Source organism: Mytilus galloprovincialis, chromosome 8 (genome assembly GCF_965363235.1).
Source record: "Mytilus galloprovincialis chromosome 8, xbMytGall1.hap1.1, whole genome shotgun sequence".
In the NCBI taxonomy this organism is placed as follows: domain Eukaryota; kingdom Metazoa; phylum Mollusca; class Bivalvia; order Mytilida; family Mytilidae; genus Mytilus; species Mytilus galloprovincialis.
Genome location: NC_134845.1, coordinates 38,219,404 through 38,245,598, shown reverse-complemented (window position 1 = coordinate 38,245,598; position 26,195 = coordinate 38,219,404). Strand labels below are relative to the sequence as shown.

The window sequence follows — 26,195 nt, the reverse complement described above, 5'->3', positions numbered from 1 at the left end:
AAATATCCATACATTTCTCAAAGGTCTTGACAAGTTGTATATGCATTTTTGCCAAAGATTTCCAATCACTTAAAGGAAAGAAACAACCACAGAGATAATCATAAGACACCTACTGACAATGAACACTTAGTAAAACAACATAGAAGTAAAATAAGGGTTTGACTTAACTTTGACAATTCTTTACACTTAATTAATGAAATTAATTGTAATTCTAATATGACGTGCTTCTTTCGCTTTGTGAATAAACCCATGATTTATATTCAATAATTTTTTTTTGCTTCTTTACAAACAAAAAAGGGAAGTTAATGGAAGAGCCTACACAATGGCTCTACACTTATACACATCTGACATATAAATTACTATAATTGTCCTAATTAGAATCGAAATAATTGATGCAAGCTATACTTTATTGTAGTTTTAACATGGGTAGTCATTATATTCGTGTTACTTTAGCCCTCACTATTGCTCGGGCAAAAATAATCACGAATATAATGCCTACCCATGTTAAAACTACAATAAAGTATACTTTGCATCAATTATTTCTTAAAGAATTGTCAAAGTGAAGTCAATCACTTCATTAAAAAAGTAGACGTAATTTCTTCTGTTAAATCTTAATTGCACGGATATCAACAAAAAACATTTTCCAGAATCTTGACATGACAAAAAAAGCATTGTCATCAAATTAAGGAAAACAACGCATACACACACAATTTGTCATGTCAGGGCCTTTTATAACTGACTTTATTGTTTAAGAGTTTTGCTCATTGTTGAATGCCGTACAAGACCAACGGTTGCTTATATCCTCGTTATTTGGACTTTGGTGATTAGATCCCATACAACATCTTGTTTTATATTAACATTCTTATGGACTCGAAATAGTTATATTAACATGCAGCATCGTTTAGCAAAAATTTTGTTTATTTCCAACCATCGCCTTTTTATGCCCCACCTACGATAGTAGAGGGGCGTTATGTTTTCTGGTCTGTGCGCCCGTCCGTCCTTCCGTCCGTCCGTTCGTTCAGGTTAAAGTTTTTGGTCAAGGTAGATTTTGATGAAGTTGAAGTCCAATCGACTTCAAACTTAGTACACATGTTCCCTATGATATGATCTTTCTAATTTAATTGCCAAATTAGACTTTTACCCCAATTTAACGGTCCACTGAACATGAAAAATGATAGTGCAAGTTTCAGGTTAAAGTTTTTGGTCAAGGTAGTTTTTGATTTAGTTGAAATCCAATCAACTTGAAACTTTGTACACATGTTCCTTAGGTTATGAGCTTTCTAATTTAAATGCCAAATTATATTTTTTATCACAATTTCACGGTCCACTGAACATAAAAAATGATAATGGGAGTGGGGCATCCGTGTACTATGGACACATTCTTGTTTGTTTCAGGTTAATGAAAAGTAATGTAGTTCAGTTAAGCGATGCTAAACAGAAGTAATTAATAACATATTAAAAGGAGGTAAAGCTTCAGTAAAAATGCAACTACTACTATGATATGTTGAGGTTTCCTTTTGTCTGATTTGATCATGATTTACATTTCTATACATTTTATACAAAAAGTCATGTATTCTATTGCTAGGCCATCTCTTTAAAGTAAGCTGGCACATTGAGATTCGCTCTAAAAGTAAAACAATTTATTTTGAGTATTCAGTAGAACAAAGAATCTGTATTTTGAACCTGTCTTTTATACAATATTTGATCAATGACTGTCAATGCTTTGTACGCTTCCCAGTTTGTTTTATCCTGAAGTTTCTGTTGTAAGCTTTCTTCTGATGGTAAAGGTTGAAGCTACAAAAGAAAAAAATCAACGAGTCATCATTTGCCCTTTAATATACATCTGGAAAATAATGAGTGCGTCCGAAAGCGCTTTTCTGGATTCGCCTTTATCGAGAAACCTCCAACCAAATACCCCGAAAGTTGGGAGGCTAACATACTTGGACACTTCAGAAGGTTTATAACAGAAGGAACCTTAAAGGAATAGCTAAAGATACGCTTACTATCCTTAAATTAATCTAATATTATATAATCAATTCAACATCTGGATCAAAGTGATGTCATTTTGTCACATCTGTATAGTTAAGTTTTCATTTGTCAAAGTCATAACGATAGGAACTATGTGCATTTGAATACTGTCGATTAATTATCTATCGTGGAATACAAATTATTGTTGATTTCGTGGGTATTGGCAAATTTAATATTATCGGTACCAATTTTTCTGCACCAGATGCGCATTTCGACAATAAACGTCTCTTCAGTGATGTTGGAAGCCAAAATAAACCACATACGCAAATCGAAATATAATTTGTTGGATATATATACTATAAATTGCAAAAAAGACATATTTTCCACTTCAAATAACATTATCAACTACAAAAGTATGATTTCAATCACACTATCATACATACAGTTCGTCTTAATCGTTTGGCTCCTTCGTCATTAAGATGTTGTTGGAAATATTTCTTGTTAATCAGTATACATTCGGCACCATCTGATACTAATATAGTACTTGTTGTATTGCCTATCATCCCAAACGCCACCTGCTCCAATCCCTATAAAACCAAATGACATTTTTTCGTTAACATTTGTTACGACCATAAACTTGGACTAAATCATAACTTATAAAAGGAAAAGTAATATCTAAAATAATTTAAAATTGAGAATGGAAATGGGGAATGTGTCAAAGAGACAACAACCCGACCAAAAAAAAAACAACAGCAGAGGGTCACCAACAGGTCTTCAATGTAGCGAGAAATTCCCGCACCCGGAGGCGTTTGTTCTCTGCCCTTATCCGATTAACGATTAACATGTCAAATTGTTTCTATTATATTTGTAATACCACTAAGTGTATTGCATTCACGATTTAATTGAACGTTATAATATGCATACACCTTATCGCTGTTCCTACTTGAACTATTGGCTTCATAGATTAAACACGTTTCCATTGTGGCGTCTAATATTTTGTACAGTATTATGACATCAAAGTTTTACGGGAACCTGTGTGATGTCCAGTAATGGCGGACAAATAGCGATAAGGTGTATTAGCTAATACTATCAAGTCTTGCATCACTTTATGTCCATCAGTTGAAGCAGCCATCTGATCCTCCTTTCAAATATTTTCGACTTGAGTGAAAGTATTGATATCTCTAATACGCAATGCAATACATTATCCACACATTACAATTCTGATAAAGGATTATAAATGTTTTCAATTTTCTGTATAAAGAAAGGCAACTCTCGTTCCCTTGTTCATATTCGATTCCTGACTAAATCCATAGTTCCCGAAGGTATCAAACATGTCCAGTAGCTTGTACTTCAGAACAAACTTGTACTTGACGTTTTTGTTTATTTCTAATTAACAGATACAACTTACGAAAACGTCTTTTGGACCTAGGTTCTGTATTTGAACAAACAGTTTTTCTTCAACTATGTTCTCTTTGTCAACTTTCTTATCTAATTTTTCAAAAACTTTTGAATATCGCTGAAAGTGTAAAACAAAAGAATGTAATTGTACTATGTCTGCTTTGTTTTTAAATATTCTCTTCTGTATCTTTGTCCTTTTTCTGATATAAACAAATAACGAGACTAGTTTGGTCGCTTTGAGACTTCTATCCACAAAATAAAATATTAACAACTTATGTTTAAATGGGAACAACTAGTTCATGTTCGATCTTCAGCACCAACAAAGCACCCAGCGTTTAGTAAGTTATTTAACCAAGACTCCCAGGATGAAATTCAAATTCATAACAACAACAAAAACATCATTGTCCTGATTTTAGCTTATAGCTTTGAACAAAATGCAATAAATTTACACATCATTAAATGAAAATTATTCGAATATAGTGTCCTAAATACTGTCAAATATTGTCAGGGTCAACGTGAAGACGTACGCCTAATATTTCACTAAACCAAGGACAGGGGTGTGACATGCACCAATTGCTTTCATTTGCAAAAAGTGTCCGAAAAGAAAAGGTATATATTTCCTATGTATAAGAGTGGTTTTATAGGACGTTAAAATTCCATCTGATTTCCTTTTTGTTTTACTGTTATACCAAATATGAAAAGTGGAGGCAAAGTTTATAACCTTTAACACTTTAGAGTTACGATTTGAAAGATTATGACGAATTTTGAATTGAACAAATTACAATAAAGTGTCACCTTTCCACGTCGATCAAAATTGTTATGCAGTTTGTCATATAACATCTCTACTTCCTTTTTGTGTTCTTCCAGATTGAGATGAGCTGAAAAGGAGACGCAAAGGATACATGTTTTGTTTTAATTGAAAGGATACTTTTTGAACGAGTATATGCATACATTGAACATCTTTAACTTACTCTATATAGTATTTCCGGACCTACAGGTTATTTTCTTTTTCGCATTCTAATGAATTCTCAGTTGATCAATTTAGAAAACAGGCAAAGTGTTATGAAAAAATGTATTTGTCTGTACGTTTTAAGTTCTTCACGTTATTAGGTATTGGAGGCTTAAAAAACATCAGCTTTATACAGGTTTAATTATATAATTGCTATAAACTAATTCATCAAAAATAAGTTTTATTTCTGTATGGAAAATTGACCATGAGTCATCAGCAACAGAGAAACAGTATACCGTATCTAGTTTGAAATAAATGAGCCATTTTGATCTGAAAAGCTCTGAAAAATCTAGACAATGAAATATAAAGTCATTTTAAGCCTTTTCACTGCGGTAAATTCAGTACATACAGACTATTTGCTTGCAGATTACTGTGGCAAAGTTTACTTTAGATGCTTTTGGCTATAGTCTTAGGTATTTTTGTCATATAGCTCTTCAACGGTTTCGGTACTTATACTTACTCGGATTTCAAATGTTTGGCTTTGAGCGTTCCTGATATAGGTAAATCCAGAAAAGCATATAAATTATTAAACGTGTTGTTTTCAATTTTTTACTGAGCTTACAACATGAACATAATTGACAAACAACTTAAACTCTTAAAAAGACTGAACGGTTTGTAGTTACAGGCTTTTCATTTAAAAATGTAACTATTGAACTAGTATTTGAACTAAAACTCATTTACTTGACTTATATACTTACGACTGTCGCTGGTACTATGTAAAATATGTATAAGACTGTCTACAGTACATCGTCGTCGTTTCTTTTTCCGCGACGCCGAAGATAAGTGTGTGGTGTGTGATAACGAACTTTGTATTGACACAGAGGTATTACACGACGATATCGACCGTGGAGATATTAATGGGGGTAACTCTGAAAAGATGTAATATCAATATCAAAATATATTTCCATAATTTTTGTCAGATATACTTATCTTGTGCACTTTTAAAACTTAATATTTCTCATGCATCTTCTAAGTTGTTTGAATGTAAGTTCATTTATTATGTCATCAATTTTGTTCAAGAAACTGGATTAACTTATGCACCCCTAATAACATCTAACATGGTTTTCATTGTATGTAAATATTCGGTAATGTAATAAACTCGTAAAATTATTTAGAAAATTGAGATCTGTGGTGTTCTGTGATACTGATATTCCATAAAGGTGATATATAACTAAAATGCTAAGATGATCAGTAAGAGAAAATAAGGCTAATATAACATGTATAAATTGAAGCTGAGGGGTTTGAAACATCTTTACCATTAGAAAAAATTTTCTTGCTGTTAGCTACAAGTAACTGAGGGAAGTTTATTTATAGAATTGTAAATGCTATGCTATGCCTTGGTATCCATTCATGCTATACATTATTTATGAAACTCAATTATCAACAAACACATTCATCAATGTGTACATATACTGAAGCTCATATTTGTATTACATAATGTGATCGTTTATATCAATATTTTGTTAATATTCCTAGCATTTTATTAGTTTTATTCCAAGTTAATTATACTAGTCAACACAAGAAACAATACAAGGCAATACATTTCCCATATATAATTGAATTGGATATAATGTACCAAGGTAAATAATTGCCCAATTGGTCTAATATTTGCAGAGTGTTATTTTAATGTCAAAACCATTGATATAAAGCAAAAACGCGATTTTTTTGATTTTTCTCTCCCAAAAATTCAAAAATCGTTATTAGGACTTGAAACTTTAGAAATAATTCCTTCATGTTATGCTCTATGCTCATTTTAACATGGGTAGGCATTATATTTGTCGATATTTAACACTGAGCGTACTAAGCGAGGTGTAAAATGTGGTCAAATATAATGCCTACCCATGTTAAAAGGAGCATAGAGCATTACATGAAGGAATTATTTCGATTCTAATAGGACAAATACAGTATTTTTATAGGTCGAAGAGTACGAAATTACCGTAAAAATGTTTGGCTGTTCCCGTTTCCTCCTCGAGGAGTCTGTGCATTGCATTTCATATTTGATAAGTTTAAAAACTACGAGCAGGACAAATATATGTTGTTTCATAAAAATATATTATAAAAGTTTACGTTAGCTGCCTAAATGTATATATTTTAAAGGATAACGATGGAAATAACGTTAATTTAAACAATAAGTTTGTGCGCATGTGTCAAACATATGTTGTGCTCATTAGAACACGGCTTTGTTTACAACGCGAAATAAGGACGTCATATTAGAATTGAAACTTAAACATGGTCTGCTTATAACTTTGAATGCCTTTACAGATATTTGAATACTTCATTCTCATCTTCCAAATAAAGGGCCGACTTTTGTTATCATTTTCCGCAAACCAAATTTGACCCCGTGTTCAATATTACGATATTTTCTCACTTTCTAATTTGTACAGATTCTTTTAATCATGTGCATTTGCTTGCAAATGAATGTTTTTCATTGGATACTTTTATTTTTTCCCCTTATTTATCATATTTTATGATAAATTTGAATTCAAACTTTTGTATTGTTACTTTTATTGAATAGTATATTCTAAAAACTGTTCAAGTTAGCTACGAGGCAGATTTTAAATGAATATTTATGTGTTGTCATAATAATTGTGCATGTCCTGACTTGTTCGAATGTAAAAAATTATACCTTGTAATGCAGAGAAATTTATTTGAATGAAATAAGATGTATAACCGAAGAACTTACTTATAATATCGTGAGAATTTTTGATATCATGTTCAGATATAGGAATTGTAGGTCTGGTTGGATGTAGGCTCTTTAACACTCTGCAGTTGCCTGTTTTGATTATGTAAACCCATTCACTGTTATTGCTATCTTTACATAACAACACTCCTCGTCTAAAATAATAAAAATATAAAAGACAATATGTTAAGGAGGCAAAACAAGATTACATGTACATGGAAATATTCAAATAGATAAAAAAAAAATATAGCATTTTCTTTTCAATAGAAAAATTGTCTAGTTTTCTTATTAGCGATCATATCAATATGCAGTTGTCGGATACCGACTGTCATATTTGTTTGTCGTTTATTGTTTTGTCATTTATTTAATCGTTGGTTATCGTATTTGAGTGAGTCATAGCGGTGCCTTTTTCAACCGATTATATGTTTTCTTACATTTTTTATGAAGTGTGACCTTACAATGCTAATACTTACGTCATTCGAACTCCCATAGTCAGGTCTAGCTAGCGATAAATCCAGATGTAATCCACCATGTTTTACCATTTGTTTGACGTATTGAGCTTTTGATTTTGACATTTGATAAGACACTATTTTGAAATTTCCTTGAAGTAATTATTTTCCTTTTTTTACTACATCTCAATAATATTTAACTGCTACTGTACATGTAGTTGACTTTTCATTTTATCATAATTATGACTACGTAGAAGATTCCATTTCATTAGATCTTGAAGTGCATTTTTTCAACATTTTTGTTTATCAATGTGTTGGTATATATATATACGATTATTTTCAAAATTACACACTTCGCTGACTGGTATATTGATAGAAGATGAATATATAACAATAGATATGTATTAGAAGTCAATCTTACACTACAAAACATCCGTATCGACATAAATAACGATAGATCTTTCAAAACAACAATTATAACAACGAAAAAAGGAATATTATAAATAGCACGGAAAGACCCGTGTTAGTTTTAATTTTTTTCAACTGAGGATAACATGTTCTTGAGAATATAAAATGTTTGTACCTGAAAAATGTAAAGCAGCATATTTTTGGATCGTGATAAGGAAGACATTCTATTGGCCATCCATGCAGTATGTTAATGGATCTGAGGAAGCGTATATGTTCTGGTTCTTGATCTTTGGTAATTGGCATAAATATATCTATAAAGTCGTCTCTTCCAACAGCTAATAGTTCTACACTGTTTTTGCAGGTGACTGTTGCTGTTCGCTTTGATCCGTGCATTAAAGCTAACTCCTGTAATAATAAACAATTATCAATAATTGTCTATATGCAGTATCTAATTTGAAAATTATCTTTATTTGGGATCTCGTTTCATTGTACATTCCTCTCTCAGACTTTTAAATGTAACAACATTTTTTCTGGTTTATGCGGAACTCATTCTTGAAAGTATATCATTACAGATACCAGAATTACAGTTTTGTAAACAAGACGCGCGTATTGTCTACAAATCAAATCAATGACGCTTGAATTAACAAAAGTTTTTAAAAAGTCAAAATAAAGCACGAGGCTGACAAACATAGAGGACTCGACAGGTATTGTCAAAACAGCTAGATTAATCTATTGCTGAAATCTAGAACCCACTATTACACTCAGCAAATTCCTTTCTAGTACACAATATGAAAATAAGCAATAAGAAATAGTCCGTCAGTACTTGGTATCTTTCATTCTTATATCATCCATATAACAACTTCTTTGGAATAGTTAAGATGCGAATTAAATTTGATAGTAAAATTAATAGTTATAGAATGATCACATGAATGGTACTAATATTTACAATTCTTGAAAGTATCTGATTACCCCAAAACTGTTGCCTTTAGTCAGAACGGCTGCTGTCCGCACACTTTGTTCCGTATCCATAATAGTTACAATAGCTGAAACAATTGATAAGCTTGATTAATTGATTCGTTAAAAAAAACCAATTGATTAGCTTTAAAACATGTCCTTACTTTTATTGAACACCATATATACGACTGTGTGAGAAATCTTTGTTATATTTGTGACATTAACTTGATTATGCATATATTTTGATACGGAATATTTATTTGTAAAAAAAGAAACAGAATCATATTATTTTTACATTGTAATATTTTACACACATATATGATTAAAGACCCATTGGTGGCTTTCGGCTTTTTAATGCTTTTTGGTCAGGTTGTTGTCTCTTTGACACATTCACCCATTTCTATTTTCAATTTTATTTATGACTCACAAAAAGTGTTAGATTTAAAGTTATGTTCTGTTACTGCAATACTCGCTGATATTCAACAAGAAGCAAGCAAAATTAGATATCATTATAAAGGATTATCAATAATATGTATTGAAGAAGAAGTTACCTTCTTATTTTAGAAGAACGTAAATCGTTTTAGCAATTTGAACCTTTTCCCACACAATCATTTAACCCTCCGAACTTAAAAATCACAAAAGTTAAAAAGACGAAGTGACGACAAATTTAGAAAAGTAAATGCAGATATTTGTGTTAATAGAAAAACTAAATTCACTATCTTGATGTCTTTATGTTCTTAACAAAGAAATCTTTATTTTGATAAAATTTTGTTGACGTTTGTCAAGATCAACTCATCAAACAGAAAAGGATTTCAATAAACGGTATAAAAACTTTTATGGGATATTGTACTGAAAATACGGACAAAGTTCTTCGTTATCAAAAGCATTTATTTGATTAATATCAATAATTTCAAACAAATATAATCACATACTGCAACTACACTTTCTTGATATTAAACGTTTATCGATGTAGAATTTAATTAACATCATTTTGTTTTCATTTTTTTTTCGGCTTATCATTTTTATTACTAGTATCCCATAGGTATTTATCATATTTTTTTGTCTTTAACATTTATTGTCGATTATATTATAAACCTATAAAATCTGCTTACCCTTCCTAGGAACCTTAGATCAAACCCGTTTTTTGTTGGGTTCATGTTGTTGACATTTAGGTTTAAATTATTGTTTTGAAGTCGGTTAATTGTGTTTTAATGTTATGTTATGATATGTTCGGTCTTTTTGACTGTACGGATTGATTCTCTCTTGGGCATCTGGCGCCTTTACTTTAAGCACCTTGATATCCCCCTCTTTGGTATCATAGGTCAAATAATTACCTGTTCCTGAGATGATTAAGTAGAAGTTGTCTGCCATATGTCCTTGTCTAATAATTACACGCTTGTCTTCAAAGCTGTAAACAGTTATATGACAAAAATAACACTAAAATTATTTATTTTAAACGTGAAATTTCGGATGGTATCATTCAATATAGGAGACGCTTACGATTGGTGAATTCGGATATTCTGTTTTGGTCCTTATTGATTATAGAGCTCCTAACGTGGCATCCGTAGCTTTTCGATGTTTAGGCTTGTGAGATACTGATAAGGGAATCCAGCAAAGAGTCTCGGACGAACAAAAGCTATAAAGTGTTTTGGGGTGATTTTTTTTCTGCTGTTTTGTTTTAAAATTTGCCTTGTCGACGTACCCGATTTCCTCATTTATGCGCTAATATCATGCCATTTATTTTTTTATGATTTTATTTGTATCTTTTCGATCAATTTATGAGAATAGAACGTCTACTGTAACCTAAATTGTGCTATTCTTTTTCGGTAAATATAAAAACAATTCAAATTTTGGATATTAGTGAATAAAATATTAAATCTTTGGTCGAATCAGTCGCCATTTAACATTGATTTTTGTGTTTTATACGAGACTTTTAAATGACGTAAATAAAGGCAACAGTAGTATACCGCTGCTCAAAATTCATAAATAGATAGAGAAAAAAACAAATCTGGGTTACAAACTAAAACTGAGGGAAACGTATAAAATTAAAGAGAACTACAACACAACAGAGACACAACACCGAAACGTAACACACACAGAAACGAACTATAATGTAACAATGGCCATTTTCCTGACTTGGTACAGGGCATTTTATGAAAAAATGGTGGGTTGAACCTGGTTGTATGGCATGCCAAACCTCCCGCTTTAATGACAGTGTTTATTATAACATTAAAATGACAACATTACACGACAGGGTTACAATAGATAAACAGATCAATGGGAGAAAACATATGACAGAGAAACAAACGAATAATAGCCATCCAAAGGTAACAGGTTAAAAATATTTTTATACACCAGACGCGCGCTACGTCCACTAACGTTAAATCAAAACATTTTCTTTTTAAATATTCACTTTTAGTAAAGGATTTCAGACCTGTTGTTGTTTAACCTACTTCACCTTTAATTCGAATTTAAAACATTAAAACGAACAATCTAAATTCAATTTTTAATCAGAATCTGGACAAAATGACTTACTGTTCATACCATCCGACACGAACTAAAGATCTCTGCATGGTGATTGGAAATTCACTGAAGGCATTTACCGCCTGGTTCAACGCTAGAAGTGCAATTTTTAAGTGATCCTCTGTTCTTTCGTCAGGGTCCATTGACAACACTGTCTTTGCTTCGTTGCTGAGACATGCCTGCATAGAATCGTGATTTATACTAATAGTCGGAAATTTATTTATCTAATGTGAAACATACAATATTTATCTGTTCTCAGTTTCTTATTCAGCTTAAGAACTTTGAATATTAGTAAATGAATGTATTAGATAAGAAGTACTGAGGAAACTTCCTAAAATATGAATTATATTAACTTTATCATTGTTAAGGTGAGCATACTTTTTTTATTTGAATTCAAAGGCCACTTACTTCTCGTCTTGCTTTATAGTCTGCTGGATCGAAACTTAATCCATGCATCTCAAACTCACGACGAGTAGACATGAAGTCTTGTGCCCAGGAAAACAGTTTGCCTTCATTGCGAGAGTTTTGTCCATTGTTTATAACTGTAGCTTTTAGTAGAGTCTGTACATTTTTAACTGCCCTTCGGAACCTGACAAGAGGCTGAAATAAGTAAAAACATTATGATTAGTTAGGTTACATAGTATTCCCAAAACAGCGCATTTTGTTCAATTTCATAACTTTAGAGATTGGTGAAGTCGACGCACAGCTTCAAATTTTAAGGCAGAAATCAAATAATCATTTAAAGACCGAAAAGTCATCTCCTACTAATACATAGACAATCAAAACATTTGTTTTTTAAGTCACAGAATATTATACGAGTATACACGTTCGGATTGAAAAAATGGATTAGAATGTTTATTCCCTGATACCTAGGATCAAGTCCATTCCATTCAATAGATATTAGTTCTATTTCTTAAAAAATAAAAGTATTCAATGACGCTATCACACCAGATAGGGAAAAGGCGACAACAGTCCAAAAGGAAACTAAACATTGGTCAATGAAAATTTAATTAAAACATTAATTAAAAACAAGAATGTGTTCAAAGTACACGGATGCCACACCCGCAGCATTATCAGTTCCCATGTTCAATGGACCGTGAAATTGAGTAAAAAATCTAATTTGGCATTAAGATTAGAAATATCATACCATAGGGAACATGTGTACTAAGTTTCAAGTTGATTGGACTTCAACTTCATCAAAAACTATTTGACCACAAACTTTAACCTGACACTCCCACTTTCATTTTCTATCTTCAGTGGACCATACAATTGGGGTCAAAAGTGTAATTTGCTATAAAATTAGAAAGATCATATCATAAGCAACAAGTGTACTAAGTTTCAAGTTGATTGGACTTCAGCTTCATCAAAAACTACCTTGACCAAAAACTTTAACCTGAATCGAAACAGACGGACGAACGGACGCACGAACGGAAGAAAGAACGGACCGACGAACGAACGGACGTACAGACCAGAAAGCATAATGCCCATCTTCTATCGTAGGTGGTGCATAAAATGCTGACTACAATAAACGAGATACGCATGATGGGGCTGTAGCTTAAACAAATAAAACTTATTTGTTCCATAGATACTCGAACAACCAAATCATGATTTTTGTTAAACTGTATCTAAATCACACATTCTGCAGTAAATGTGCTACTATAGTCATCTTTTTAACCTAATTATGAAGTGTTTGGTTATCCTTTTTAATTCAAAGTTAAAGAAATTGTATTATACACTTATCATTTGGTAGAAAAACTCAGTTGCTTCAATGATATTGGGTTAAGTTAGCTCTATTTTTTATTGCGTACATACATCTATAAAGGTTTTTTTTCTGATCATATGCATCTTGATTGTTAAATGCTGCAATTGATAACATTGAAAAATATGAAAAGTCAATCACATTGGTAATTGTCCGCCTACCTGAATGACAATTATAGGAGCGGTTTCGGTTTCATCAATTAACGTCTCTGGGGTTGAAATCCTCCTATTAATTGGGTCATAGAAATATTTAGACGCTTTAAGCTTTGTCTTCCAATGTCTTCGTTTCCGAATAACAATTTCACCGTTGATAAGCAATGCTATAATTCCACTTTGTCTATATTGTTCAAACAAAGACATATGCGACGATTCATGATATTGTAGTTTTATGTCCGGTAAGAAAGACGACAAATTATGAAACACTATTGGTTTAGGAAATAACATTCCATCGCTTCTAAACCGTACCATTCGCACATTGTTGCAGATAGTATTGCCATTCTCCTTAAGTTTTGATGAACCCGAGTTTATAGGTTCTAGTGGCAATTGTTTTCGAATTGGCAGAAAAGATGTTCTCAAAGTACTTAGTTCTTCAAACTTCATTGCAATATCACGATATAAGACTATACAGAACTTCCGTCAGAAAAGATTTCACGTTTTTAAACAGTAGTTATTAAATCTTTTTTGGTGGAACATCATATCGCACCATTCAGTAACATCCATGATAATAACTTGTATATATACATGATATACATTTAAAGTCGAAGCGATTTCTCCTTATTCCGTATATTCTAAGGTTTATGGGAATAATCAGCTGGACTACTTAGCTGTAAATGAACAATGCCTACTTTGGCTGATCCGTCAATACTAAGACAGCACAAAGGACAACATCGTCCGTTATATAGAATAACAACTATCAATATTTATCAGGACGAAGTTATTTGAATTTGTTTACACTGTGAAATCAACAGAAACTGGAATTGAATTTAAATTTAAAGAAAAGGTTGTAATTAGATTTTATTATTATGAGTTTTCTTATTTGTTAAAAGGTTGTAGAAATTGATTTAACACCAGTTGAAATTCAGTAAATCGCTTGAATTTATATTGATCTAATATAAAAAATCTTTATTCAATTTGAACCTAAGTTGGAAAATATATAATTACCTTTATTGTTGTTTTGTGAAAAATTTGTATGAAAAATCACAGTTTTCAAAAGTTATAATCAGAGCACTGTGGAACAGAAATGTAAGTAATTCAATTGATTCATGGCCACAAAGATGACAATCTGTCTTCATACAGGTAAATTGTTTGTTCTTTTTAAACTTTAAACTCCAAAGCTATCGAGGTAATTCGAATTATGTACAAAGATTTTATTCGATATATTACGAAGGTGTTGATATTCAATAAACGATAAATATATTGTTTGTCAACGATCAAGTTCACATAAAGAAGGACATTAACGAAAGTAAATACTTGATGTTTACAACAATTCTTTACGATAATGAAATTGAATAGTTGAATAGTGGTAATTTAGAAATTAGAAGTGACTAATCTATTTTACCTGCCGCATAGATGCCACCTTTTTATTTATATATATAAAAAAATGACATCTAAAGATGAAAAAAATTGCAAATCTCACGCTTTAATCTACTGTTGAGATGCAACCTATATAATTATTTTATTTAACTTGTATTTACTTTGCTTCAATTAAGCTAAAATCGTGATATTTCTAAAAATCATACTACAAAACATCACATCCCCTAGAGTGTAAAGTTAAAATATTGGCTTAGTTCTATTCTCTATTGTAGATGCAAAATATAAAATTTCATTTCTGGTATCTATGAAGAGTTTATAGACATTTAGAGAGAGGCCCATAAGTACCCGAATAGTAGTTTTACCCCTAACCTGCATCATATAAATTAAGCTTTGAATGGTGTTGTTTACGCCACACTCTCGCCTTATACAAAAAGTTATAGTCAAAAATTTCTTTTCGTCCGATTGAAACAAGAAGTGATCATTTGCTGATAACCTTCCATACACCATTCCTGTAATTTTATCAAAATTTACCAAGTAGTTCAAAGAAGACTATGAAAAAGTTATTTTGCATAGTCTATAATGTACCAAGAATCCCGCTTCGATCGACATTAAATATTGGAGGTTGATCAATTTATCCACTAATCATTCCCCTCATGTTTTAAGACATTTCCTCTTGTAGTTTCAGATTAAAAGATTGATGAAGTTTGTCAAATAATCTGCCATGCTTTTTTTTATATCAGTCTCCAGTTAAATGAAGATGCATTTAAAAAGAAAGCCTTCCGTCAAAGTTTGGTGAATATAGAAATATAACTACTGTTATCATATATCTTTGTGAGCACGATATAAGATGATTCAAAGTGGGAGAAGACAGTATGACCAGGTGAGCTGGATAATGAATATAATTGCATTAATAAGTAATGAACATTTTTCCGTCTTATATAAAATGTTTAGAATATAGTATAACTATTTAACAAATGCTTTAAACCAAAAAAAAAAAAAAACAACGTAAATATGTAGTTTGGGGACTTTATAACATAAGATAAAAAAGTTGAAGTGGTTTCACTTGAAAAAAACATGCAAATAACCTTTAAACCAACACATATTTGTTTTAATTTACACCAATTATTTGATTTTATTCAACAGTCATATTCTTTAAAAAGTGGTTATGGAACCTGTTTGTCCACAACACAGAAATTGAACTATAATTGTGAAGATCGACCATGCTGTTCATTTGTGAAGAGGCTATATTTCACTTTCAATATTTTTGCTACGACCAGGTAAATTATCGCATAATTTTGGATTATCACCACTTGATCGAAGGCATAGCTGATGGGCTGCAAATTGACAAAAGAAACTGCACGATAGCCAGTGATCTTGTACTTGCATTTATATTACACTTACAATTATGCTACCGTATTGTTTATTCAAAAATAAATTATAAGTTAAATGTTAAAGCATCTAATTTCCAGTATTATATCACTTCTTTTTTCAATTAAATAAAACTCAAATAGCATAGCTCATATCGGTTACGATTGAAATTATTGCACAGTATTTACCTAACCATCAACATTCCTCTTATTGACAAAGTTTTAGCATTCATAGTGAATGATATTTTTAAATCAAACAAATAAAACGAGACTTAACTCTTATATACCATCTGATAACAATTACATCTGGACTATTTATTGGCTAGTATTCGTTCTATGGTACTATATCATTTAAGGTATTGTCAATTTTATGAACATGCACCGTCTTCATTTTTCCTTTCTTTTTATTTTGTTTCATATCTGTCGTTTTATTTTTATGTTTGAGAGTCTTATAATTGTATTGATTTCTTAATATTCATAATATGCAATAAAAGCCTGTTATATTTAGCTGCATACCTAGTAAGGTGCATTAGATTCCATACTTTGTTATTATTTATCACAACCGATTCTCTTTTTGCGTTCAAATTTTCAGCAAAAGTTGTTATCCACTCAAAGTCAAGTATACTTCCAGTCATATTCGGTAAACATCAGATGCAAGTTTTGAATTAACTATTTCTGAACATGTTTTGCAGACAATACATGGTGCGATTTAGTAAATAATCCCCTCGAAATTGCTTGATCATTATTTTAAAGTTTTATATGTTTTTACATTAATTTAATCTCAATAGCGAATGCTATTTTAGAGAAAGTGATCGATATTTGGTCCAAAAAAGCTTTATTAAAGGAAATTTATCTATATATGTAGTATCTAATCTAGTTTATATAACGGCGGACAAAAATGGTGGGCTACTCCGGTAATAACATGAAATCAGAGATGCAGATTGGAATGCAAATTATGATGCTTGAAAAAAGTATAGATCAGGTATTTTACCGAGGCAAGTGTAAGATTCTATCCAACAATTTCCAAGGCCTAAATAGACATGTCAATATTTTTTTATCGAGATAATCACATTGTAAGAAACTAAGGCTCCTTATACCTCAGACAATGTTGGTCTTAGATGAATTTCTCTTTTCTTTAACGGTCACATATAGAAAATCAGACATTTGTATGTTATTGGATTTCAAGTGCTTGGGGATGGTTGCGCGTTCATGATCGAGAAAAAAACAACAAGGAGCTTCAAACTCACAAAATTTTAAAAGTACTATTTCTTTGTATCGACATTGCTAACTTGTATACTGCAGGTTGGTTTTTTTAATCAGCGAAGAAAGACAAGTCTATGAGATTGATAAAAATTGATGATCAATTGCAACTTTAAAATACAATGATGACCCGACGTAACCAACTGTAAAAAAGTAGGAAAACTTTGGTTACAATATTCTCATTTTTAAATGGAATAAATGTATTTGTCCTTCAACCGCTAAGAGCTGAATGCTGTTAAACATATGGTAGCTGTCTGAGAGAACAACGATAAAGAGGAAAATGATCAACAGCTTATTAAACAAGAAAGATTCATCGTCATCGATCAGCAATCTGATGACGAAAACAATTTGCTGTGTTATGAATGAAACTCTTGAGGAAACCGTTATATTTTGTAGCGTCGAACGAATAAATGATTGATGACTTTAAAAAGTGAATTTAAATGCATCTTATAGCATTTCCTTGCCAATTTGATAATTGGTTTAATCACGACTTGTTTATAAAACAAACAAGTAGCAATTCAATAAGCGAAAAAATAGATAAAACATCAAAAGTTAATTTCTATCAGATTCACTGGACCGTGAATGATATCACATGTTATTAAAACGCCTAATTCTATACAAAGCAAATTATCTACTTTTTGTATAGGAAAACTGTTTTGTCAATATTATGCTGGGTTGGTGGTTGTGATAAGAGAATTCGAATTGCGATATTAAAGCAAATAAAATGCATGGGTAATTAAATCAGATATATAAATCAAACCGGTTTAACAAGATGCACCGACAGTTGAACATGAAATACTGCTTTTTGAGAAAATTCAATGTTGGTTTATGAAAACAAATTTATTCTTCGGCTTGATGGTGCATGCACATGCACAGTACCAAATCTTAATGCAGTTTACGTAGGATTGCGATAATAATAAGGTTATCTGACAAGAAAAATGTATTCTGCCTTCTGACATAATTAAAGTATAAAAATTTCCTTTATTTCTTTTGTGTGTGTACACTGTATGGTTTATTTGAATTGTGTAATCGTTATTTACTTATTTTAACTTTTTTCAAACTTAGTTCTATATTTCTATATGTCGTTTGTGTTGTACATAATGCTTGAAATATTTGTCACTGAACCTTAGACAAAAAACAATCAATCAACCAATCCACTTATAATACTCTAATCATTCAGTTGTGAAAAAGATGCATGTCTATGTAAACAAAGCAAGCAAAAAATTATACTTATTAGTAAATTAGATAAAGGCTAGCGTAGTCATATTTTAGGCTATAAGTTACATTCCGATACTTAAAAGTATTATATATCAAGCAAAACATTATATAAAAAGTCAACAGTAGTATACCACTGTTCAATAAGTAATGGATTTAACTGAAACAAACTTCCATGTCACAAATCAAAACTAAGGGAAACAAAAAAACTATAAGAGGAGAAAAAGGAACAACAGAAACATCGAACTGATACAAAAACAAACGCCAACATACGTGTACACAAGCATATAAAATGTCTGTATAAAACTGGATTGTGAATATAGTTTGTGCATGGCACTTAGGATCTGAGAATGAATTTTGTTATTTTTAATGTTCTTTGCGTATTGCTATTGGTCAACTAAGAAGAGAATACCTTGCTATCTGATTGCTTCCTTGCCAATTGTACAATAAGTAGACACAAAATCTCACAAAATCATTTCAGAATTTACACTTAAAAAAAAAGATTATTATCAAAAATAATATATACAAGATGTGACAAAATTATATTCTATGAGGAATTGCATAAGCCGAAAGGTACCTAAATATTCTGAACCAAACGGGATTCTTTACAGAACAGCCAAAATAAAATGTCTGCAATTTTGTAAGGATATCATACGTTCAGGTTTGACACAATTATTTGATTTACAAAAAGAAATTACACTAAGAACGATTCATATTTTATAAGTTTATACTAAATATCGCGATTAAAGTTTTCTTTTTACGCTTTAAAAAAGTAAAAATAACAAATGCGTACCTCCCAATGATGACCAGAAGTTTCCAATTCAGCATCCATTTTGTAATTATGAGAGGGAATAACAAAGGCATCGAATACAGCTTTCAATTGTATCACCTTCATTTTATAAATAATCAAGATATTCAGAAAAGTGTAAATTTATCAATTTATCATTAAATGTTTCCATTTGAATTGATGAGTAATGATATAACCCTCTAATCCTTTTCAAATCAATTGTTCGACGCGATGATACATTGAACAAAAGGCCGTATACGTGGTACAACCCTGTCACTCACGTCTATGGGTTATTGTGTATTGCAAGTTTGATAAATAAATGTCACACATCCTTATTAAAGATACATAACTAGACAACAATGTGACATTTGTTTGTTTAATGAGATCAAAGAGAGGTAAACCTCTTTGTGTGTCATTCTAAAATTTTCTAAAAAGAACATTTAATTTGAATATTAATATTTTGAATTTTTGATTAAAATGTTGATACTAGGATAATCCCTGGTCGTGCTATAACTTATAGAATTGCACTACAAGACAGGTTTATTTAATAAACAAAGGTAATCATGGATTAAAATGACATTGTTGTTCATGTCATTGATCAAATGATTTCGTGAACATTTACTTGCTTTCAATATCCAGTTAAAATAATCTAGTCTGTATGAAAAGTTTGCTTCGAAAGTTATAAAATATCAACATTAGGCCTTCAAAGTTAGCCACGTTTTTATACCACGTAGCGATAAGGCAAACCAATATAACTTGAATCAAGATCTCCATTGCAGACAAAAAAAGGCAGAATGTTAGTAGCTATATAGCACTTTTTTCTGAGTTCCTATTTCCATTATTTTAGGCCGAACTTAGCAGACACTATTGTATTTATATGCTTATCTATCGTGTCAATATAAAACATGGAGATGCAGTTATTTTATCAAGAGATCAAATTAATCGTTCACTTTCCCGCCATATATTTTGATTAACCCTTTATCATTGACACTAACAACAGCCCCAATCCCTTTTTGAGAGTAATCAAAAACAGTTACTAACATTTCTGACGCTTTTTTTGTAATAGGGACAATGGTCGGGTTGTTGTCTCTTTGGCACATTCCCCATTTCCATTCTCAATTTTACTGTTGAGTCAAAAGTTCCTTTAATAATTGTTATTTCATGCACAAGAATGTATATTTAAGAATGTTAAAACAAATTCTTTGCACACTCGTGTTTGTTCCTTTATTGTTTCATAGATTTTATGTGTATGGTCATAGGAAATCGTACCACGTTATTTCAAATTTTTAAATTTAAGTTACAAAACCAATGATATGATTTCATAGGCACAAAACTTGTTTCGTCAGGTATCTAGTGACCAAAAGTTTAGAATTGCAAAAATTACAACGTTTGACAACATAAAAACACAATAAGATCAGCCACTATTGTCTATGTGATACTTCGGGTCTTATAACTGTATAAGTTTTCATGTAATTTCAGCATCATTTCTTAAGGTATGACCCGATTTATTGTGATTATAATGACTATATGATGTTTCCCTATAATTGATCTCCTGTTGAATCTACAGATAGCTGATGTCAGTTCAGTTTTATTATTAGACTCTTTTTATGTTTTTACCTTACGTCAGTAGTGCCCTTTTTCTAGTTTTAACATGGGAAATTGATTACAAGATCTAAGGATATAGTATGCATGTAACATGCACGTTTACATATTTTTAAGTACATCGTTGCATGCCGATTAATGATAAAAAAAATCTCAAAATGTTATTTAAAGCAAAAAAATCCTTATCTTCATCAATAACTGAAATAAGGCTACGAATTTAGATTTTACTTGCATATTTTCTTGTAACGTTGTATAAATAACATCCGTACCCACATATATATAGATTCTTACATTGATGCGAGTGGACTATCGGATTTATCCAATCGAGATAGTTAAATAATCAATTTTAAAGTCCGAGCCTCGGCGAGGACCTACAAATTTATAATTTAACTATCGAGATCGGATAAATCCGATAATCCACGAGTAACTATGTAAGAATCTGTTTCTCTAATGATTAAAAAATACATTTTCTTTTTTTGTTAACCGAAAATCACCTTCGAGTGCCTTTCACATTGCACGAAGTTGTCAATTTCATTAACACCTGTTAGCATATTTTGATTCATCCAGCTAGCTGAGAAGGTCATGATCCTTAAAATCATCCAATGATCTTCTGAGATCACCGGTAACCACACGTTGATCAAATTTTTTTATACAATAGGTTCGAAAAGAAATAAATTTCAATAGAATTAGAGAAATTATTATATCATGTTTTTTATTCCTTCTTTTGGGAAGAAAAGATACAAAAGTAGGCATTGTTGTTTTTAAGAAGAGATCAGTGACCCTTCGTTTTGCATTGCATTTTTGGTTAACTTTTCAAGATTATAATGGACTAGATGTTCGAACTTATTCACTGTCCCCTAGACAAAAATGTGTACTAGTTCAGTGATAATAATCGCCATACTAAACTCCGAAATATATAAATGAACAAAATTTAAAAAAAATAAAAAAACATTCACGACTAACAAAGGCCAGAGGCTCCTGACTTGGAACAGGCGCCAACATGCGACGGGGTTAAACATGTTTTTTGAAATCTCAACCACCCTCTTATACCTCTAGCCAATGTAAAAAAACACAACAATACGCACAGTAAAACTCAGTTTAAAAAACAGCCCGAGTCTGATGTCAGAAAAGGTAATAAAAGAAACTAAACAAAATAACAATGATACATAAATTAACAAAGAACTACTAGAAGTTACTGATATGCCTAAATTAAACTGATTGCAAGATTATATCTTCATCATATGCATATCAAGCACAATCCCTCCCGTTAGGGGTTTAGTATCATACCATCATGCAATATATGATACTTGTAACAGGAGAAACAAACATAACATATATATATTTTCGAAAGTTTCAACACAGCACACCAACACACAACTCCACCCAACATATGTACATTTATCGTACCGCGGGTAAAATATCACGTTGTGATTGGTTTAGCACCGTCACGTGGTAACCCCCTATGAAACCGTAGGGGTAGTAAATTTCATAGGGGGTTCATGACGTCACGTCCTACTGTTAATGGTAACGTCGTCTATTGAAGTTGTATATCATTGTTTATTTTTCTACAAAACGCAGCAGAAAAAGTCTTGCGTGCGATAAATTCGTTATACGGTTCACTACTGACCCCCTACGAATCCATAGAGGGTGAGTAAAATCCTCTATGGATCCATAGGGGTCAGAAGCAAACCATATAATTTATAATATTCATTTGTTTTAGTAGAGATTATGTTCTAAATTATAATCCTGGTACCTTTGATAACTATTTACACCACTGGGTCGATGCCACTGCTGGTGGACGTTTCGTCACCGAGAGTATCACCAGCCCAGTAGTCAACACTTCGGTGTTGACATGAATATCAATAATGTGGTCATTTTTTTTTATAAATTTCCTGTTTACAAAAGTTAAAATTTTTTGGAATTTTGGATCCTCAATGCTCTTCAACTTTGTACTTGTTTGGCTTTATAAATATTGTGATATGAGCGTCACTGATGAGTCTTATGTAGACGAAACGCGCGTCTGGCGTTCTAAATTATAATCCTGGTACCTTTGATAACTATTATGTCAATGAGAGAGCCACCAATGACCATCAATAAAAGACAGACGAAAAGAAATTTGAAACTCAATATAAACTAAATAATTGAAGTGTATGACAGTAACAAATAAGATACCGATGTCAAGGAGAGGTGGTAGAAACTGAGTCGAAGAGCGGCAGAAGTTTCCTATCGAATATTCTAACTCATTAAGCGAAAATAAACTGACAACACCATGGCAAAAAATCGAAAAGCGACGATAGAAAAACTACAAAACTCGAAAAATGACGAGAATCAAATTAAAGACTTACTCTTCCTGATGATATTCTCTTTGCAGTCCTTTTGGTTGGTTTTGGTAATCTATTAACCACCATTACACGTTTGTATACACTGTTCCATTTTGCTAATCTATTCGAAGTATAAGTATCATCTCTGCTATTTATAATCAGTCCCGAACTTTTAATACTTGGTAAATTTCCCTTTTTATTCCCTTTGATACTTCGACCACTTTTAATTTCCCTACAATGTATGTCATTCACCGATTTCACCGGTTTCAGTGAGAAAGAATCCACTTCTAATTTAGACATTACAGATGTATGTTTTCGTAGTGGCACACGGTTATAGTAGGTTTCCCTGGTCTCATATTTATGATGATTTCTATTCATTCTTATATGCGCGTTTATACCTCATCAATTATTTACTTGAACAATCTTACAATGAAATTGTATAGAGTTACAGAACATTTAATCCGTCAAATTACAGGAATAATTCGATTTGTCTCATCCAAAGTCTTAAAAGAGATGGTTTGATTGTCAGTTCACAGGTAAGTCGTAGAATCTTGCTGTTATCCAGTCATGATTTTCCTTTAACGAAAATTCAATAAGCAATAATTTGCTTTGCATTGGTAATCTTGATTAAGATAAATCTAAATGGCCAGATGTATGCTGCAATAATTAATTTCTGTCAATAAAATCACTTTACCTCTTTAATGAAATTAATAATCAAAACTTGCAATCGACATGAATTTAATGAAGTCCCGTTTCCGTATCTACGGAAATTTAATAAATTGCGTATTCTGTTATTACCATTGTGTTGTTTAACTTGAGAGATAGCAGAGTGGTAAATTATCACAAAAGGCGAGGTGAATGTCACTTACGTACGGAAAACAATAACTCGAACTAAAGCACTAAATTTCATCCGAAATATAACAAATATCTACCATATTTTATCTCACAATAATTGTTTACAAAAATGCGTATTGTCAAAATCTTAACGTATTGAAAGTATACTTTAAAGATTTATAATTTTTAATTGAAATTTCATTTTCATAAATCCCAATCCTTTAACCAATGTTATCTGGTTTGTAATAAATCGACATTAGATTTCAGCAAGGGTTATTGTAAATACAGGTTGTATCAACAGGTTAATTACGGCTACTTAACACTGACTTACTGTTCCACGGACGGGTATAATAATCTTTTGATGTTAAAGGTGATTTATTTTCCGTTTGAATTCAATTTATAACCATTTTATATGCACATAAACGTATATTTTATCGATAAATGGCACTTTTAACCATTATTATTGTCATTTATAGCTAATTGACAATTTTACATTATGAATTCTAACTTTATGATAAAGCATATCTTGTATGCTTTAATACAAATGAAATAGTTTCTACAATATATCATAGGCTAAAATGTATAATACATCTTTGTAATTTTAGTAAACAAGTTGAGAACAAACGTCGGCTATGTCAGTATATTTTGAATATTAAATAGTAAACTTGTAATTGAGACAAACTCTTCAAATAGTCCCAACAGATGTCTCATGCGAATTCATACAAATTTTAATGTACGATAACAAAAGTTTGTATTTCTATGTAAACTAATGCAATGGAAAATATTTCAAAACGCTTTCAATTAATATTTTCCTCTCAAGATTCTTCGTCAAATACGTTTGTTTGTTCTGCAGATCGCTAAATGTGCTTAGCATTCATTTAATTTGAAAAGATGTTTTACAAAACATTCAAAAATTTGGTATCAAATTCATTTTTACTTGATAATTTAGTTCATAACGTCTAATTTGAAAAATACATAAATATTTACATTTCATTGCATACATTGAAAATGTGATGCTCCCAAAGATTCCGATTGAATCTTCAGTGCGCCTGATGAAAATGTAAACATTGCTTACTTTGTAGGCAAGCTCAGATTTTTCAAACATTTCTTAAAATTGTTTCATTTGTATGCATTGAGTCAAATTATAATGGAGATGACATGCTTTGTATTGGACATTTCAACATTATACAAATGCAACAGGTCTTAGATGTAATTGCCTCATGTTATTAGATGACAATGTAACCATACCATAACTTGAAGAGCCAAACAAGACAAATATATACCAACGAAAATAATATCTGTCATCAACATATGCACAAGAAACATGAAACATGTAGCTTTCTAAAAAAAGAAATAAGACTAAACAGCGAACTTCTAACACATTGGGACATGTAAAATAAGAAAGAAAAAATCTTCTAGTACAACAAATAAAACGTCAGTTTGCGATAAAAAAAATATTTGGTCAAAGAGAGCTATATGATATAAAAAACAATAATAAATACTCCAAACACCCGCAGTGTAAATATATACTGCTTCGTATGCAGTAACCATTGAATCATTAAATTTCCGAAGCCAGTTAGCAACGAATTGATTATGAAGAAAACCGTGTGAAAAGGGGTAAAACGACGATCAGTTAAGGATAAAATTAAACTTAGCATACTAAAATTAAGATTTATAAAAAAAACTTTGTCGATTTGTCATTAGTTTTACACTGTTATATTTTTATATGACCAATTTAACAATTATACTGCTTCCTCTATTTAACCATTTCTGAAAAGAACTGTCAGGTTGTTTGCACATGATTAAATAAATGTTATGTGTGATTATTTCCAACATGTTTGTTGCATTTGCGCCATATCTATCCAACTGCAGTATCTGCACCGGACATGCCAACATGCATTGTAATAATTGCAATCTGTGCCTACACTTCTCTATAGTTTGTATTTGTTGCTATTTCGTGGCATGAACTATATAGAGATTTATTATCCTAAACGATGTCAGAACAAATTAAAAGAAGTTTAAATAAACGAAGATGGATTGCATGTGTCAATGCGACACACACACACACAATTAAACAGACATAAATACTAAGCCATTATACAAATATTAGACGAGAAAAAATATTTTGA

At 31.3% G+C, this 26,195-nt stretch overlaps 1 protein-coding gene across 6 annotated transcripts in view; it reads right to left on the bottom strand.

The window, feature by feature from the left end:
* Positions 1-1,625: 1,625 nt before the first annotated feature.
* The window catches only part of LOC143041872 (uncharacterized), a 35,966-nt gene continuing 11,396 nt past the window's right edge, over positions 1,626-26,195 (bottom strand). For 2 of the 6 annotated variants that reach the window (XM_076214001.1, XM_076214002.1), the window contains 11 exons: positions 11,798-11,989; positions 11,402-11,568; positions 10,201-10,274; positions 8,882-8,955; positions 8,088-8,317; positions 7,059-7,210; positions 5,074-5,244; positions 4,162-4,244; positions 3,377-3,484; positions 2,412-2,555; positions 1,626-1,794 (listed from right to left, as the gene is read on the bottom strand). In XM_076214001.1, coding sequence (XP_076070116.1) covers positions 1,654-1,794; positions 2,412-2,555; positions 3,377-3,484; positions 4,162-4,244; positions 5,074-5,244; positions 7,059-7,210; positions 8,088-8,317; positions 8,882-8,955; positions 10,201-10,274; positions 11,402-11,568; positions 11,798-11,989 — 1,536 coding nt within the window. In that variant the 3' untranslated portion in view covers positions 1,626-1,653. Of the gene's footprint in view, positions 1,795-2,411; positions 2,556-3,376; positions 3,485-4,161; positions 4,245-5,073; positions 5,245-7,058; positions 7,211-8,087; positions 8,318-8,881; positions 8,956-10,200; positions 10,275-11,401; positions 11,569-11,797; positions 11,990-13,309; positions 14,033-14,308; positions 14,374-19,315; positions 19,506-23,256; positions 23,977-26,195 lie in introns of those variants that run through there. The other 4 variants (XM_076214000.1, XM_076214003.1, XM_076214005.1 and 1 more) reach the window with 4 other exon arrangements.